Source organism: Trichechus manatus, unplaced genomic scaffold (genome assembly GCF_000243295.1).
Source record: "Trichechus manatus latirostris isolate Lorelei unplaced genomic scaffold, TriManLat1.0 scaffold00179, whole genome shotgun sequence".
Taxonomy (NCBI): Eukaryota; Metazoa; Chordata; class Mammalia; order Sirenia; family Trichechidae; genus Trichechus; species Trichechus manatus.
Genome location: NW_004444115.1, coordinates 861,567 through 875,572, shown reverse-complemented (window position 1 = coordinate 875,572; position 14,006 = coordinate 861,567). Strand labels below are relative to the sequence as shown.

The 14,006-nt window shown below is 36.2% G+C and overlaps 1 protein-coding gene across 3 annotated transcripts in view; it reads left to right on the top strand.

Moving 5' to 3' along the window:
* Positions 1 to 14,006, top strand: part of MAP3K2 (mitogen-activated protein kinase kinase kinase 2) — an 85,265-nt gene that overhangs the window by 27,169 nt on the left and 44,090 nt on the right. For all 3 annotated transcript variants that reach the window (XR_002825714.1, XM_023741355.1, XM_023741356.1), the window contains exons 3-9: positions 128 to 246; positions 916 to 956; positions 2,520 to 2,619; positions 6,884 to 6,997; positions 7,368 to 7,455; positions 10,618 to 10,748; positions 13,076 to 13,155. Coding sequence is in view for 2 of the 3 variants with exons in the window: in XM_023741355.1 (XP_023597123.1) it covers positions 128 to 246; positions 916 to 956; positions 2,520 to 2,619; positions 6,884 to 6,997; positions 7,368 to 7,455; positions 10,618 to 10,748; positions 13,076 to 13,155 (673 nt within the window). In the remaining variant the exon portion in view is untranslated. The remainder of the gene's footprint in view (positions 1 to 127; positions 247 to 915; positions 957 to 2,519; positions 2,620 to 6,883; positions 6,998 to 7,367; positions 7,456 to 10,617; positions 10,749 to 13,075; positions 13,156 to 14,006) is intronic.

Sequence of the window (14,006 nt, the reverse complement as noted above, 5' to 3'; positions counted from 1 at the left end):
AAGTCTATTAATCTAAAAATGTTCCAGATGCAATTTTTGCATTAAATTCCAAGATAAATTTTGTGTTTGATGTGTATCATGAATATATTGAAATTACAGTTTTGTGTGTTATTTTAAAAATACTTAGATGATCAACAAGCTTTGAACTCAATCATGCAAGATTTGGCTGTCCTTCATAAGGCCAGTCGACCAGCATTATCCTCACAGGAAACCAGAAAAACAAAATCTTCATCACCAAAAAAACAGGTATTTCTTTCAGTAATCCTTTAATCAAATGTATGTCGTTGTTCTGTGAGTTATTTCCCTTTAATATCCTGATCTTGTAGAAGATTTGTTTAAAATGTTTAGCTTTTACACTTTCGAATCAAACATGTTATTGTTCCTTGTTATACTCCCATAAGAGCATGCATTTAAAAAAATAGTAAAATTTCATTTAATGTGGTGTCTGTTCTTTAGAGCTAGCTGATACTTCATCTCTTTTTAAAGCACTTCATATAAGCAAATTATTTTTATTTCAAGTAGTCTATTCTGGAACCTTCCTATTTACAAATAACAATGATTTTGATTCTTATAAATGAGATGAAATTGGCATGTCCAACATGAAAAGTAGAAATATAGCATCCTACATTTTCCTCTGTAACAGGATTATCAGATGTTCCATACTCATGATGCCATCACGGATAGATTTTAGTTCTCTTTTCTGTTGAGCCTAGACTTAGCAACATAATTCTCAACTCAACTCTTTGGCAAACACTATTGATTGATTTTGGAGTTGGCACTAAAATGGAAACCTCCTTCTCTGTGCTCTGTTTTAAATGAGTGGCTAGGAAAAAAAAAAAGAGTTAGAAACTCTAGAAATTTTATTTTATTTCTTAATGATTTTATTTATATGACTGGTTTGTCATTTCATTACAGAATGATGTTCGAGTCAAATTTGAACATAGAGGAGAAAAAAGGTAAGCAAGTAAACATTACATGTCAGTTTATTGATTTAATAAAAAACGTATCCTAGTTAAGTCGTTAAAGGTTTTTTCTAGATTTTAATGAACGTTCATGGCTTACAAGTTGAGAACAGAGTAGTCCTTGGTAATGTTTAATAGGTACTTGGACTTGTTGTTGTTAGGTACCACTGAGTCAATTCCAACTCATAGCGACCCTGTGTACAACAGAATAAAACACTGCCCAGTCCTGCACTATCCTTATACTTAAGATAAGGCTAAACATTAGAATTGATTCATGTTTTTAGTTTGTAACATAGGAAATAAGTAAGAGGAGGTTACTACATAATGCAGCCTTTCAATATTACCAATTCCTTTTAATTTTACTCAGTAGAAATTAAATATATTTCTCATTATCGTTATTACATCATCCCTCCAGATACTATACAGGATTTATATACATGGTCTTACTGTTCACAATTTTGATTATTCTAAGAGACTGAAGGATATGGTATGCATTAAATTAGTAACGTTGAGGAAGGGTGAGTTGGAATGCTGGTTGTAAGTTATTTAGCAGGAGTGTAAACCTAGCCTTCCACTTGGTGTCTCTGTCTCAAAGTGATGGTGGTGGTGGTGGTTGAGCAAAAAATTGCTAAGAAGACCTAAAAGGAGTTAAAGATGATGGGATTTTATTTCTGCTGTTTGTGTGTCTTATTAAATTAATTTAATGAAAAAAATCTATCAGTTTTAAGGACTTTAAAAAGATTCACAAATCATGTAAATTGACATTTAAAATTATTTACACAGAGATACGAAAAATGGGATCTGTAAGCTGTGCTATAGAACTATTCTCCAATCTACTTTTTTTAATGGGTATTTTCCCAATTTTGTTTTAATTCATTCAACACTATTTATCGAGTACTTACTGTGTGTCAGGCACTGTGTTGGCCCTGCAGGGATAATGTGAGAAGACAGACATGGTCCGTCCACTTGTGGAATTTACAGTCTTGTAGTCCCTAAACTTCAGTGCATGCTCTCTAGGGGCAGTACAGGCTAATCCTTTGGGATATAGGAAGAAAATACGAGAATTTTCAATTTATTTTTAAAATTATTTAAAATTTTTTATTTTGGGAGTATGCTTACATGATATATGTTCTCAAAAATGTTGAGTTGATAAGGGTGCAAGATCAAAATTTGAATAACCAAAGAACAACTTTATTCTTTTTGACAGTTTCATTGAATCTCGTTGTGTGGATGTGTCATAGTTAATTTGTTTCCTCAATGGACATTTTACATTGCTCTTTAATATTCATATAACAATTTTAGCACTAATTGAAAATGCAGAAAATTTTGAGAATTTTTTTTCTATTTTTATTAAGATAGAACAAACTTCAGAGTTACTAAACTTTATTTTGAGAATCTATGCACTTGATCAAAAATGAGTTGTGGTGTTCAAATAAAGTGAATGCTTACACTATTTTTACTTAATTTTGTATCTCTTTAGCCAGTAGGTAACTGTTGCAAGTGTGTTATTAGACTGTGCCTAAGAAAATAAAATATTTTAAAATTCTGCCTATATAGAATCCTTCAGTTCCCCAGGCCAGTTAAACTGGAAGATCTGAGATCTAAAGCTAAAATTGCCTTTGGACAGTCTTTGGATCTACACTATACCAACAACGAGGTAAACATGTATATTTTAGCTTTTAATAGTTATTATTTTGGAAAGTAGTTTGTGCATTTAAGAGATTGTTTTAGGACTGTTTGTTGTGCTTTTGCAGGGGATTGACAAGGATATGGTACGGTAGAAGAATAAAGTGTCACAAGTAAATTTGTAAATTTTGACTGATTAATGTGGAGTTTTCCATTCTAGAAAATGTTAGAAGTTGCTACTGTGCAAATAATTGAATGAAGAACTATTATAGGAGGAAGTGTATGCATTACTTGGAACTTATGCTACTTATTCATATTTTTATTCTGTGTGCTTTACTAATTAAGTTGTCCCCAAAGTCTTCCAAAGAATTTATAATTTGCATTACTAGGGGGCACATACTTACAGTCTCGGAAAGAAATCTTTGATGTATTTGCTGATGAACTGTCTTTTCCTCTCATACTGTACACTTGGCTAAGAGACAGTAGAGCTTTGTAGTCAGACTTAATTTAGTTAAAACTTAAAAAAGATTATTTTAGTGTTGGTTAGGACATGATTACATGATTAGGTTTCTAATGCAGAAAAATCTTCCCTTAGGAGTCATCAGGTTTGATGTTAAGGGCTTGCTTTGGCACTAAAGAGAGCTCTGTTCTGGGGAAACCCAGTTTTTGTTTGTTTTACCGTCTGTAGAATCAGGGTTAGATCAGATTGTTTCTGAGGTTTCTTTCAGTTCCTGAGAGCTTAAATTTTACAAGGACGATTTAATTAGTCCATTAGTTAGTTTATTTTCAGAAGATACTAATTGAACGCCAAACAAACATTATTTGCATTAAAACACTGTACACCAGGCTTAATACTGTGACTTATGAGTTGCAGTCCCTCATGGAGTTTATATACTTGTGGTAGAAACAGATAATCAATAAATGAGTTGTTTAATATATGAAGTTCTTTGAAGGAAAAGGATGAAGTATTGTGAAAGAATAAAGGCCCAGGGCAGTAGGTGTCCTACTACAAGCTGAAAGGTTGGCAATTGACCCTCTCCCCTGCCCTCTCAAAGGCGCCTTGGAAGACAGGCCTGGTGGTCTGCTTCTGAAAGGTCATAGCCTTGAAAACCCTATGGAGCAGTTCTACTCAGGACACATGGGATCGCCGTAAGTCAGAATCCACTCGATGGCAGCTAACAACGACAAGGAAGAGCTAACTGAGGTGGTGATGTTTATACTGAGACATGAAGTATGAGAAACCAGCCATGCAAACAATTTCAGAGGAAGGGCGTTCCTGATGGTGAAAACAGTGCATGCAGAGGTTACAAGATGGAAAAGACTTGTATGTTTTAGGAATAGAAAAAGTACCAGTGGGCATGGAGTCGCAGAGTAGATCTTAGTAAAAATAAACGTGAAATAACATATGAAAGTGCTTTGCAAATATTAAAACATGCAAATACAAATATTTGAAAATACTAGATTTTAAAATGAAGTATTGTTAATGTAAAGCAAAAGAAAATGTTAATACAGCTTGTTAATACAGCTTGTTAATACAGCTCAGAGCTAGAAATATTTTGTTGGTAAAAATCAGTATTCTAAACAATGTCCCCAAACAAAGTGATGAGAACTGTACTATAGTAATACCGTAACATTTTATTTTTCAAATATTTTGGGGCTTTTCAATCAGCCACGAACACCTGTTATTGGCCAGTCCATTTCTCAGCACTTACTATCTCTGTCCATGCTGGCCTGATTTCCAGCTGGCAGCACCTGAGATTCTGAGGGTGTTCTTGCCTCCAGGGCTATGGTCACTAGGTCTTGTGTCTAGGCTGAAGTGCATTGGTTGGGGGTGGGCCTCAGGGTGAGGGAGTGGGAGGTGGATGGTCTCCACTTGCTCATAGTTGTAACTTGCTGGGTAAATACACCCTTTATGAGCCTCCTTCCTTTCGCTGTCTTCTCCCATTCCCGTATCAGAGTTCTCTGGTATCTTTTTCTATGTAAATGACTTGAACTTACAGAATGATTCTGGGGGAGCCTAGACATACCTTTTTTTGTGTAAAATTGTATCATGGAAAACTTTGAAATGCCAAGATACATTAAATCTATAATATTGCCTTGATCTTCTATCCTACTGGGTCTGTCAAGATTTGGCATGATTTGTTCATATTGTAGCTATGCCGGGTCCCACAACTGCTCTCTTTTCTGAGTTCTCCCAATTTATTTATATAGTTTTTTTCTCTAGAAATTTCTTGAGGATTGACATTAAGCTAACTGATCTGTAGTTTCAGGAACCCTCTCCCATTTTCTAAAAATTGAGAAAATTTCCCCCGTTTCAGTTTCTTCTTATCATGTTTTCTGAAGGATTGCTAGGAGTGGTTCTACCGTTATATCCAGGTGGCCCCTTGGCAGAATTTGGTAGATGTGTAGAGGTGGCATTAGAGTAAGATTACATTTGCGATTCTGTGAATTAACCTTGTTCTGATTCACATTCTGACAAACCATCCCAAACCAAATACATGCCCTTGGATAAATGGGTACTAGGAAACAATGTAGATGGGGTGTTAGTTTTGGAGACTTGTGGACAAGTGAAAATCTCATTTATACTGCATGTTACTCCAGTTCTGTGAAGATTTTGTTTTTAGTGTGATATAAATTCTCGTGTTCAGAATGAACCATTATTCCATAAACTTCTAATTTGCAAGAACCAAAACCATCAGGACATTTAAGGTGGGGTTGCCTAGGTTTGTTACTTTTGCTCCTCTTTATCTACTCTAACAAGGTTTTGTGTGAGTATGTATTCATGTCGGGGGGGGGGTTGGATGTGCAGGCAAAATAAGTGGGTTTTCTAAGATCTTTCCTATCTTAGATGGGTAGACCAGGAAAATCTTTTTGTGGGCTATTTTCATTCTTCACTATCAGGAAGATAATTGACTTGTTTCAAATTTAGCTTCTATTTAATGGATTCTTGGACTCAATTTTTAGTTTCCGTTCCAGAAAGGATTTATATTAACATACAACTGACTCATCAAAAATAAGCCAGTGAGAAATAGATTTCATTATTGAAGCTGAAATGAGTTCACCAAGCAGGTGAAGAAAACTTCCTGTGATTTATTTAGTATGATTTAGACAAGCTGGGACTTGTTCTTAACACTTAGTCTTTTTTTAATATTGGTGGTTGTAGGTGATCTTAGAATTTACAAGGGCTCACATAAGAACCATAGACAGTAGTCCAAGCCATTGTGCCAGGTACTCCTCTGGAATGCCCAAATACCACATCAGCAAACTGAAGAAGAGCAGAATCATTTGCATTAATATTTTGTTACTATGATTTAAACTAATGCTTATTTCCCTAAGAGCAACAGTACTTTGGAGAAGTAAACAATCCTATTTTAAATAAATTTATAGTAAAAGTAAGCATTTGGATTTTGCCTTACAGTGAAAAATTGGCAGAACAATCTTCACCATTTCCAGTGCTTATAACATAATAAAAAAATATTGAAGATAAGAGCAAGGTGTACCAGTATGGTTTATAATTGGTGGGAAAATGAAATAAGTTTATTAAAGTCTTATGTCAATACTAAGTTGACATAAGGTATTTTGATTTTCTTATGTGAATCACAATTTTTCTGATGGTACTCTCTGGTGCTTTTGTCTGATCCATGAGATGACTAATGAAAGCAGATTTCCATGTTCAGGGTCACTAGAGGCTGGCCAACGCATTTAGCTTATTTGTTTTAGAGTGTAGTGTTGAAGTCACCAGGGTCAGATGAGAACCCCAGGTGGGCTCTAGACTGCAGCTAGGTTAGTAGTGGCACCCCCATGGCAGCTGTCACTGATGTTCGTGACGTTGCCATGTTGATAGGTAAGCACACCAGGTTAGAGTGCGAATCGTGATTACTGTTGGAAAAAGAACTCAAAGTTTCATCCGTGCAGATGAAAGATGATGCTTTATTTTGTATAATTTTTATGTTTACCCTTAATGCTGTTTAGGGGTGAATATACTATAAAGTTTAACCATATAATATAAATATCCTAGAAAATTAATCTTTAAATGTATTTTCTAGAAGAATTTTATGATGAGTAAACCAAATTTTAAAATATTTGCCCATATTCATTCTGTGATTTTAGTGATGATAGGATGGGGAGAGCAAAAAAATCTAGATAAGTATATTTATCCAGACTTTCAGTTTAGTGACAAAATAAAGAGCAAAGTGTTTTGAGATTTGTTATTCTCTAGGAATAGGGATGCTGCTCCTGGAAGGATATGACCTGATGAAATGGTTATGTGACTCTTTGTGTCCCTTTTTTTTTAGTTGGTAATTCCACTAACTACTCAAGATGACCTGGACAAAGCTGTGGAACTGCTAGATCGTAGTATTCACATGAAAAGCCTCAAGATACTACTTGTAGTAAATGGCAGTACACAGGTGGGAACTGGAATAGTTTTATTTCAGTAAAGATGATGGGATTTATCTCTATATGAACAAAGTTACTTTTTGTAATCATTGATCATATTTTCAGTGTGATTGTCAACTTACATACTATAATCGCTATAGTTTAATATCCTTGTTCCTCAGAAGCACATAGCCGAAACTACAAGTAAGTATAGTATATTGTACATATGAAACCAATAGAAACTGAGAACTTGAGGAGAATTATATTAAAATTTCAAAGAGTAGAAGATTTGGTAAGACCCACAAACAATGCACAATAGCTAGGTTGTGTTTGGTAGGGGAGAGGGTTCTGTTTAAAGCTCTAAGAGGGAGAATAGCATTAACTGTCCTTTTTCTTTGGCAGGCTACTAATTTAGAACCATTGCCTTCACTAGAAGACTTGGATAACACAGTATTTGGAGCAGAAAGGAAAAAACGGCTTTCTGTGATAGGTAAGAATGCTAGCGTCTGAATCATGAAATGGGTAATTTCTCAACTTCTTATCCATCCTTTAATGTAGGGCAACACTTAAACATCCAAAACGAAAATCCATTGCTGTCGAGTCAATTCCAACTCACAGCAACCCTATGGACAGAGTAGAACTGCCCCATAGGGTTTCCAAAGCTGTAAATCTTTACGGAAGCAGACTGCTACATCTTTTCTCGTGCGGAGTGGCTGGTGGTTCAAGCTGCAGCTGAGCGTTTTAACCATCATGCCACCAGGGCTCCTTATATCTAAGCATACCTCTGATAAATAGCAGCCTGTAATTTACCCAAGTTAAACCGCTTTATAGCATCTGAGTTCCCTTGGAAATTGAGTCAAGTATTAAAGGATTTGTTGTTGTTGTAGTGTGCCGTCGAGTTGATTTCGACTCATAGTGACCCTATATGACAGAGTAGAATTGCCCCATAGGGCTTCCTAGGTTGTAATCTTTATGAAGCAGATTACATTTTCTCCTGCAGAGTGGCTGGTGGGTTCGAACTACCAACCTTTCAGTTAACAGCTGAACGCTTAACCATTGTGCCTCCCACAGAATTAGCAATCTTTAAGTTTTTTAATGTTTGACAAATTCTGATAAAACTTTGAAGAGGTTTTGATTGTACCAATAAACTGAAAGAAAAAATATGAAAAGAAGTAATTTCAGAATATTAAAATTAACAAGTAGACTAGAGTCTAAGTTCATAAGCCTTTCTCTAGGGTTTTAGTTATTGCCGAGAACGTTATCAAAATAGAGCTTGCTAAGAATTTACAGATTACACTTCATTAGTATTCAATTTTTATGTGCCACTGATAATGCACTATGTTCTAATTAAGTTTATGGTATAAAGAAATATGGATCCTGTGCTGTCTTTTAAAAGTGACCTGTAGAGAGGCATGGGCTGGGCAAAGGTGCTTAAACTCCCCAGTTCTGTTTACCTTCTTCAGTTTGCATAAAACATCGATAATCCATGCACATTTTCATAGGATAAAGCTTTACGTTGTTCAAAAACCTACTTGTGTAAACATTTTTCACAGATAGGGCAGTGAATATGGTCATTAAAGATAACACGAAAACACAGGAGGAATGAATTCGAAGCAGAAAAGCAGGAGAAACAGCTGAATAGGGAGGAAGCTAGAGAGGGGGGCAAAAAAGAAGAGTGGTGAATCTAAGAAATGACAAAGACTGGTCACAGAGGAAGATTGTTGAGGATGAAAGGAAAGATTAAATTGGCTGTGAACTACCCAAAAATCTATTATTCATCTTCTCTTTTGTTCCCCAGAGGAAACTATTTTGTAACAATTGGCTTCTAAGTGCCTGTCTTAAACCAGTCCTGCTTTTGGTTTCAGCCGTGCTGGGAATGTGAGCAGCAGAGGTGATTTACAAGTAAATAAAAATTGCTTGTTCTTCCCATTGGGATGTTTTTTGATATAATTTTTTAACAATTGGTGAAAGAACATTTGAGATACCTGAATTCAAATCCCAGCTTTCAGAATAACCTGAGACTAGTGACTTTGTTCTCATCTTTAAGTCACGGGATTGTTGTAACAATAAATTGAGAAAACACTTTTAAAGTACATTTTACTTTCCAAACTAGAAAGCATGACTGTTAAATCATGTGTTTCTTTCTTCATCTGCATTTCTTATCACATAATAGTATCTGTCACACTAATGAAAAAATTGCCAATTCACTTTAATTACATTCCCAAAACCAAAAACCAAACCCACTGCTGTCAAGTCAATTCCAACTCATAGTGACCCTCTAGAACAGAGTGGAACTGCCCTGTAGGGTTTTCAAGGTTGTAATCTTTATGGGAGCATACTGCCACATTTTTCTCTCACGGAGTGGCGGTGGGTTCGAACCGCCAGTCTTATGGTTAGCAGCTGAGCACTTAACCACTGTACCACCAGGGCTCCTTCAGGCATGAGTGGCATTTATCTAAAAATCTATACTGTATTGTCAGCCTTTGATGTAGGTTTTCACTGGCCAATTTTTTTAGAAGTAGACTGCCAGGTCCTTCATCCTAGTCTGTCTTAGTCTGGGAGGCTCTGCTGAAACCTGTCCACCAAGGGTGACTGCTGGTATTTGATGTACCGGTGGCAAAGCTTCCAGTATCACAGCAACACACAAGCCACCACAGTATAACCAAGTGATAGACACGTGGTGGAGTTGTCAGCATTCAGAAAAAATGCCTTCTAGTAAATATGAATGAATACTGTGATGAGATTAATCATTATCTATAGTAGACTAGGAGTTTAGAAAAGATATAAAAACATTTGAAGTTTTACAAACATGAATGTTCTGTTAACTTTTTCTTTTTCCTTCTAAATTTTATTTGTTTTGTTGTTATTGTTGAGAATATATACAGCAAAACATAGACCAACAGTTTCTACATGTACAAGTTAGTGACATTGATTACATTCTTCAAGTTGTGTAACCATTCCCACCCTCCTTTTCTGAGTTGTTCCTCCCTCATTAACATAAATTCACTGCCCCCTAAGTTGCGTATCTAATCTTTTAAGTTGCTGTTGTCAGTTTAATCCCATATAGATAGTTCTTAAAAGAGCATACTGCTCAAGGCAGACCTTTTTCACTAAGCTAAACTGTTGTTTGGTTTTAAGATGACTTCAGGGGATATTTTTGGTTTAAGGTTTAAAGATTATCTCAGGGCAGTAGTTTCAGGGTTTCATCCACCCTCCATGGCTCCAGAAAGTCCAGAGCCCGTGAGAATTTGAAATTCTCTTATGCATTTTCCCCCTTTTGATCAGAAGTCTGTGGAATCTTTGATCAAAATGTTTAGTAATGGTAGCTGGGCACCATCCATTTCTTTTGGTCTCTTGATAAAGGAGGCAGTTGTTCATGGAGCAGTTAACCACACATTCCATATACTCATGCTGTTCCTGACTGCCCTTCTTCCTCTTTTGTTCCCGGTGAATAGAGACTAATGGTTGTGCCTTGCATGGCCGCTTACATGCTTTTAAGACCCCAGGCACTGCATGTTCTGTTAACTTTTAATAAAAATAAGGTTTTGGTTGCTGAAGACTTTTGGCGTTATGGTCCATAAATTGTGTGTTAACTTAAACAATTGATTTTCTTGCTGATATTTATAAAATGATATAATTTTTTTCCTTTGAGGTTCTACTAGTAGAGATAGAAATTCCCCTCCCCCAGGATACATTCCAGATGAATTACATCAGGTTGCCCGGAATGGGTCATTCACTAGTATCAACAGTGAAGGAGAGTTCATTCCAGAGAGCATGGACCAAGTAAGTAAAAGTTTGATGTGGACTTTCATTTTACTGAAACGTATGTTGCTAGGGTCATTGTGATTTGGCAGGTACCTGGTGTGGGTGTGTGTGTGTCTGTGTGTTTTTTTTTTTTTTTTTACCCTGCTCTTCAATCCCATGTCTTCCTTCTTAAGTGAATAAAAAAACAAAAAATATAAGAAAATGCCCACTAATTTACATTGATGTATAAAGAATACTGGAACAAGGCTGATTTCTTGTAATGCTCATCCATAAATGAATGAATGTATCTGTTTGTAATTCTGGGGTTAACATTCAGATTTGTAATTTAACATTTGGAAGATGTAATAAAACTATACATATTTAACTTTGTGAAGCTGAGGTTTGTGAACTTCTCAAACATTTTAAAAGGTAGTTTTACAGTATTGAAATGTTTTCACGGAGTTGCTGTTGTTTTCTTAACATTACACTGAATGCTCATGCTATTGTAGAATAGTTTACATTTTGTAATAAGGTAGCAGTCACAGTGTCATTAGCCATAATTTGTTTGGGGTCATTGTTCAGTTTCAGTTAGCAAAATTGCGTGAAATATTTTAGCTTTTAATTATTTAACTAGTGCTCTGAAGAAATGCAATGCTGGAAGCGCTCACTTGTCTATACCAAGAAGTTTGCTAGACAGCTTCCTGGCCATCTGACTGAAAGGGATCCATATTTGTGCCCATTCCAAAGAAAGGTGATCCAACAGAATCTGGAAATTATCCAACAGGATCATTAGTATCACATACAAGTAAAACTTCGCTGAAGATAATTCAAAAACGATTGCAGCAGTCCATTGACAGGGAAATGCCAGAAATTCAAGCCAGATTCAAAAGAGGACGTAGAACGAAGAATATCATTGCTGATGTCAGATGAATCTTGGCTGAAAGCAGAAAAACCTGTGTTTTATTGACTGTGCAAAGGCATTAGACTGTGTGGATCATAACAAGTTATGGATAACATTGTGAAGAATGGGAATTCCAGAACACTTGCTTGTGCTCATGTGGAACCTGTACATAGACCAAGAGACAATCATTTGAACAGAACAAGGGGATACTGTATGGTTTAAAGTCAGGAAAGGTGTGAGTCAGGGTGGTATCCTTTCACCATACTTACTCAATCTATGTGTTGAGCAAGTAATCCCAGAAGCCAGACTGTGTGGAGAACGAGGCATCAAGATTGGAGGAAGACTCGTTAACAACTTGTGATACTCAGATGACACAACCTTGCTTGCTGAAAGTGAAGAGGACTTGAAGCAGTTACTGTTGAAGATCAAGGACTACAGCCTTCAGTATGGATTACACCTTAACATAAAGAAAACAAAAATTCTCACAACTGGACCAATAAGCAACATCATGATAAACAGACAAAATATTGAAGTTGTCAAGGATTTCATTTTACTTGGATTACAGAATCAGTGCCCATGGAAGTAGTGGTCAAGAAGTTAAGGGACGTATTGCATTGGGCAAATCTGCAAAAGACCTCTTTCAAGTGTTGAAAAGCAAAGATGTCCCTTTGAAGACTAAGGTGTCCCTGACCCAAGCCAGGTTTTCAGTTGCCTCATGCATGTGAAAGCTGGATGCTGATTAAGGAAGACTGAAGAAGAATTGATGTCTTTGAATTATGGTGTTGGCAAAGAATATTGAGTACACCGTGGACTGCCAGAAGAATGAACCAGTCTGTCTTGGAAGAAGTATAGCTGAAATGCTCCTTAAAAGCGAGGATGACGAGACTTTGTCTCATGTACTTTGGATGTGTTATCAGGAGAGACCATTCCCTGGAGAAGGACATCATGCTCGGTAAAGTAGAGGATCAGTGAAAAAGAGGAAGACCCTCAACGAGATCAGTTGACACAGTGGCTGCAACAATGGGCTCAAACATAGCAACAATTTTGAGAATGGTACAGGACCGTGCAGTGTTTCGTTCTGTTATATGTAGGGTTGGTATGAGTTGGAACTGACTCGACGGCATCTAATAAAACTATGAAGATAGTATTTTTCTCTTGGGAAATTTTGAAGTGTTGGCTTCTTTATAAGGCACAGCTACATTTAAAACATTTGAAAACTAGTAACTCTGGGGAGTGACTGCTAATGAGTATGGTATTGCTTTTTGGGGTGATGAAAGTGTTATGAGATTGTGGTGGGGATTGCACAACGCTGTGAATGTACTGAAGACCATTGAATTGTATAGTTTGAATGGGTGAATTTTATCGTATATGAATTATATCTCACTAAAGCTGAAAGAAAGAAAAACCAGTAACTTTAGGTTCTATCTCATTTCATCATAAGTGATACTCTTGTTTATTTTTCTAGATGCTGGATCCATTATCTTTAAGCAGCCCTGAAAATTCTGGCTCGGGAAGCTGTCCATCACTTGATAGTCCTTTAGATGGGTAATGTGGATTGTGGTTTTTGTTTCTGAATATATGTGGGTAAATAGTTAGCTTGTTGAATTATCAAGGACTCTTCTATGCTACATTCAGAGGAGAGTAGTTGATACTTGTCTGTACTTATAACGAATGTTTTCCCAGTTTGAGCAAATCCCTTAACCTCATGGGGCTCAGTATCTTTATTAGTTAAGATAGTATCTTTAGGGTTTCTTCTGATTATACTATTCTGAGTATTCCTGCTTGCCAAAATTGCGTGTTTGAAGCTAAATGCAAACTTAGAATTCCTGTACATTTACTTTTAAAACTGTGTTTGTGAAAGTACTATCACAATTTTCAGTAATATGTTTGTTTTTGGAGAGTTCTGGAGTTGCTGCACCTGTTTAGGATCATGTTCATTTCAGCACCAGATTAGAAATAACTGACATTCTTGGTAATTGTGATCTGGTGTGTTAGTTGTCATTTCAAAAATTTAAGTACTTTTGCTTTGTGAAATAGTTGTTTAGGAATACAAGTGGGGTCAAGTTGCAGCTGTGAATTTTCTGTGAAAAGTGCTCCCTCCCCTGGTCTCAGTAAGACAGTGTTCTTGATTGACACACTGTAGGACACAAGAGATTCATTATCTTTATTAAAATCGTTACTTAGTTTCCTCTTGGATTGCTTTATGAAAGCAAATTGTGGAAAGATAACTGATATTATGTGAGAATATACATTTAAATTTCTCTTACCTGTATACATGAAACCTCTCTCTGTTAACATTTACTTCAAGTAGACATTTAGAAATTTAGGGAAATACTGATAAAGCTGTAGTTTATTGCGCACTTACTATTCAAAGGCACTGTCCTGACCCCTTTACG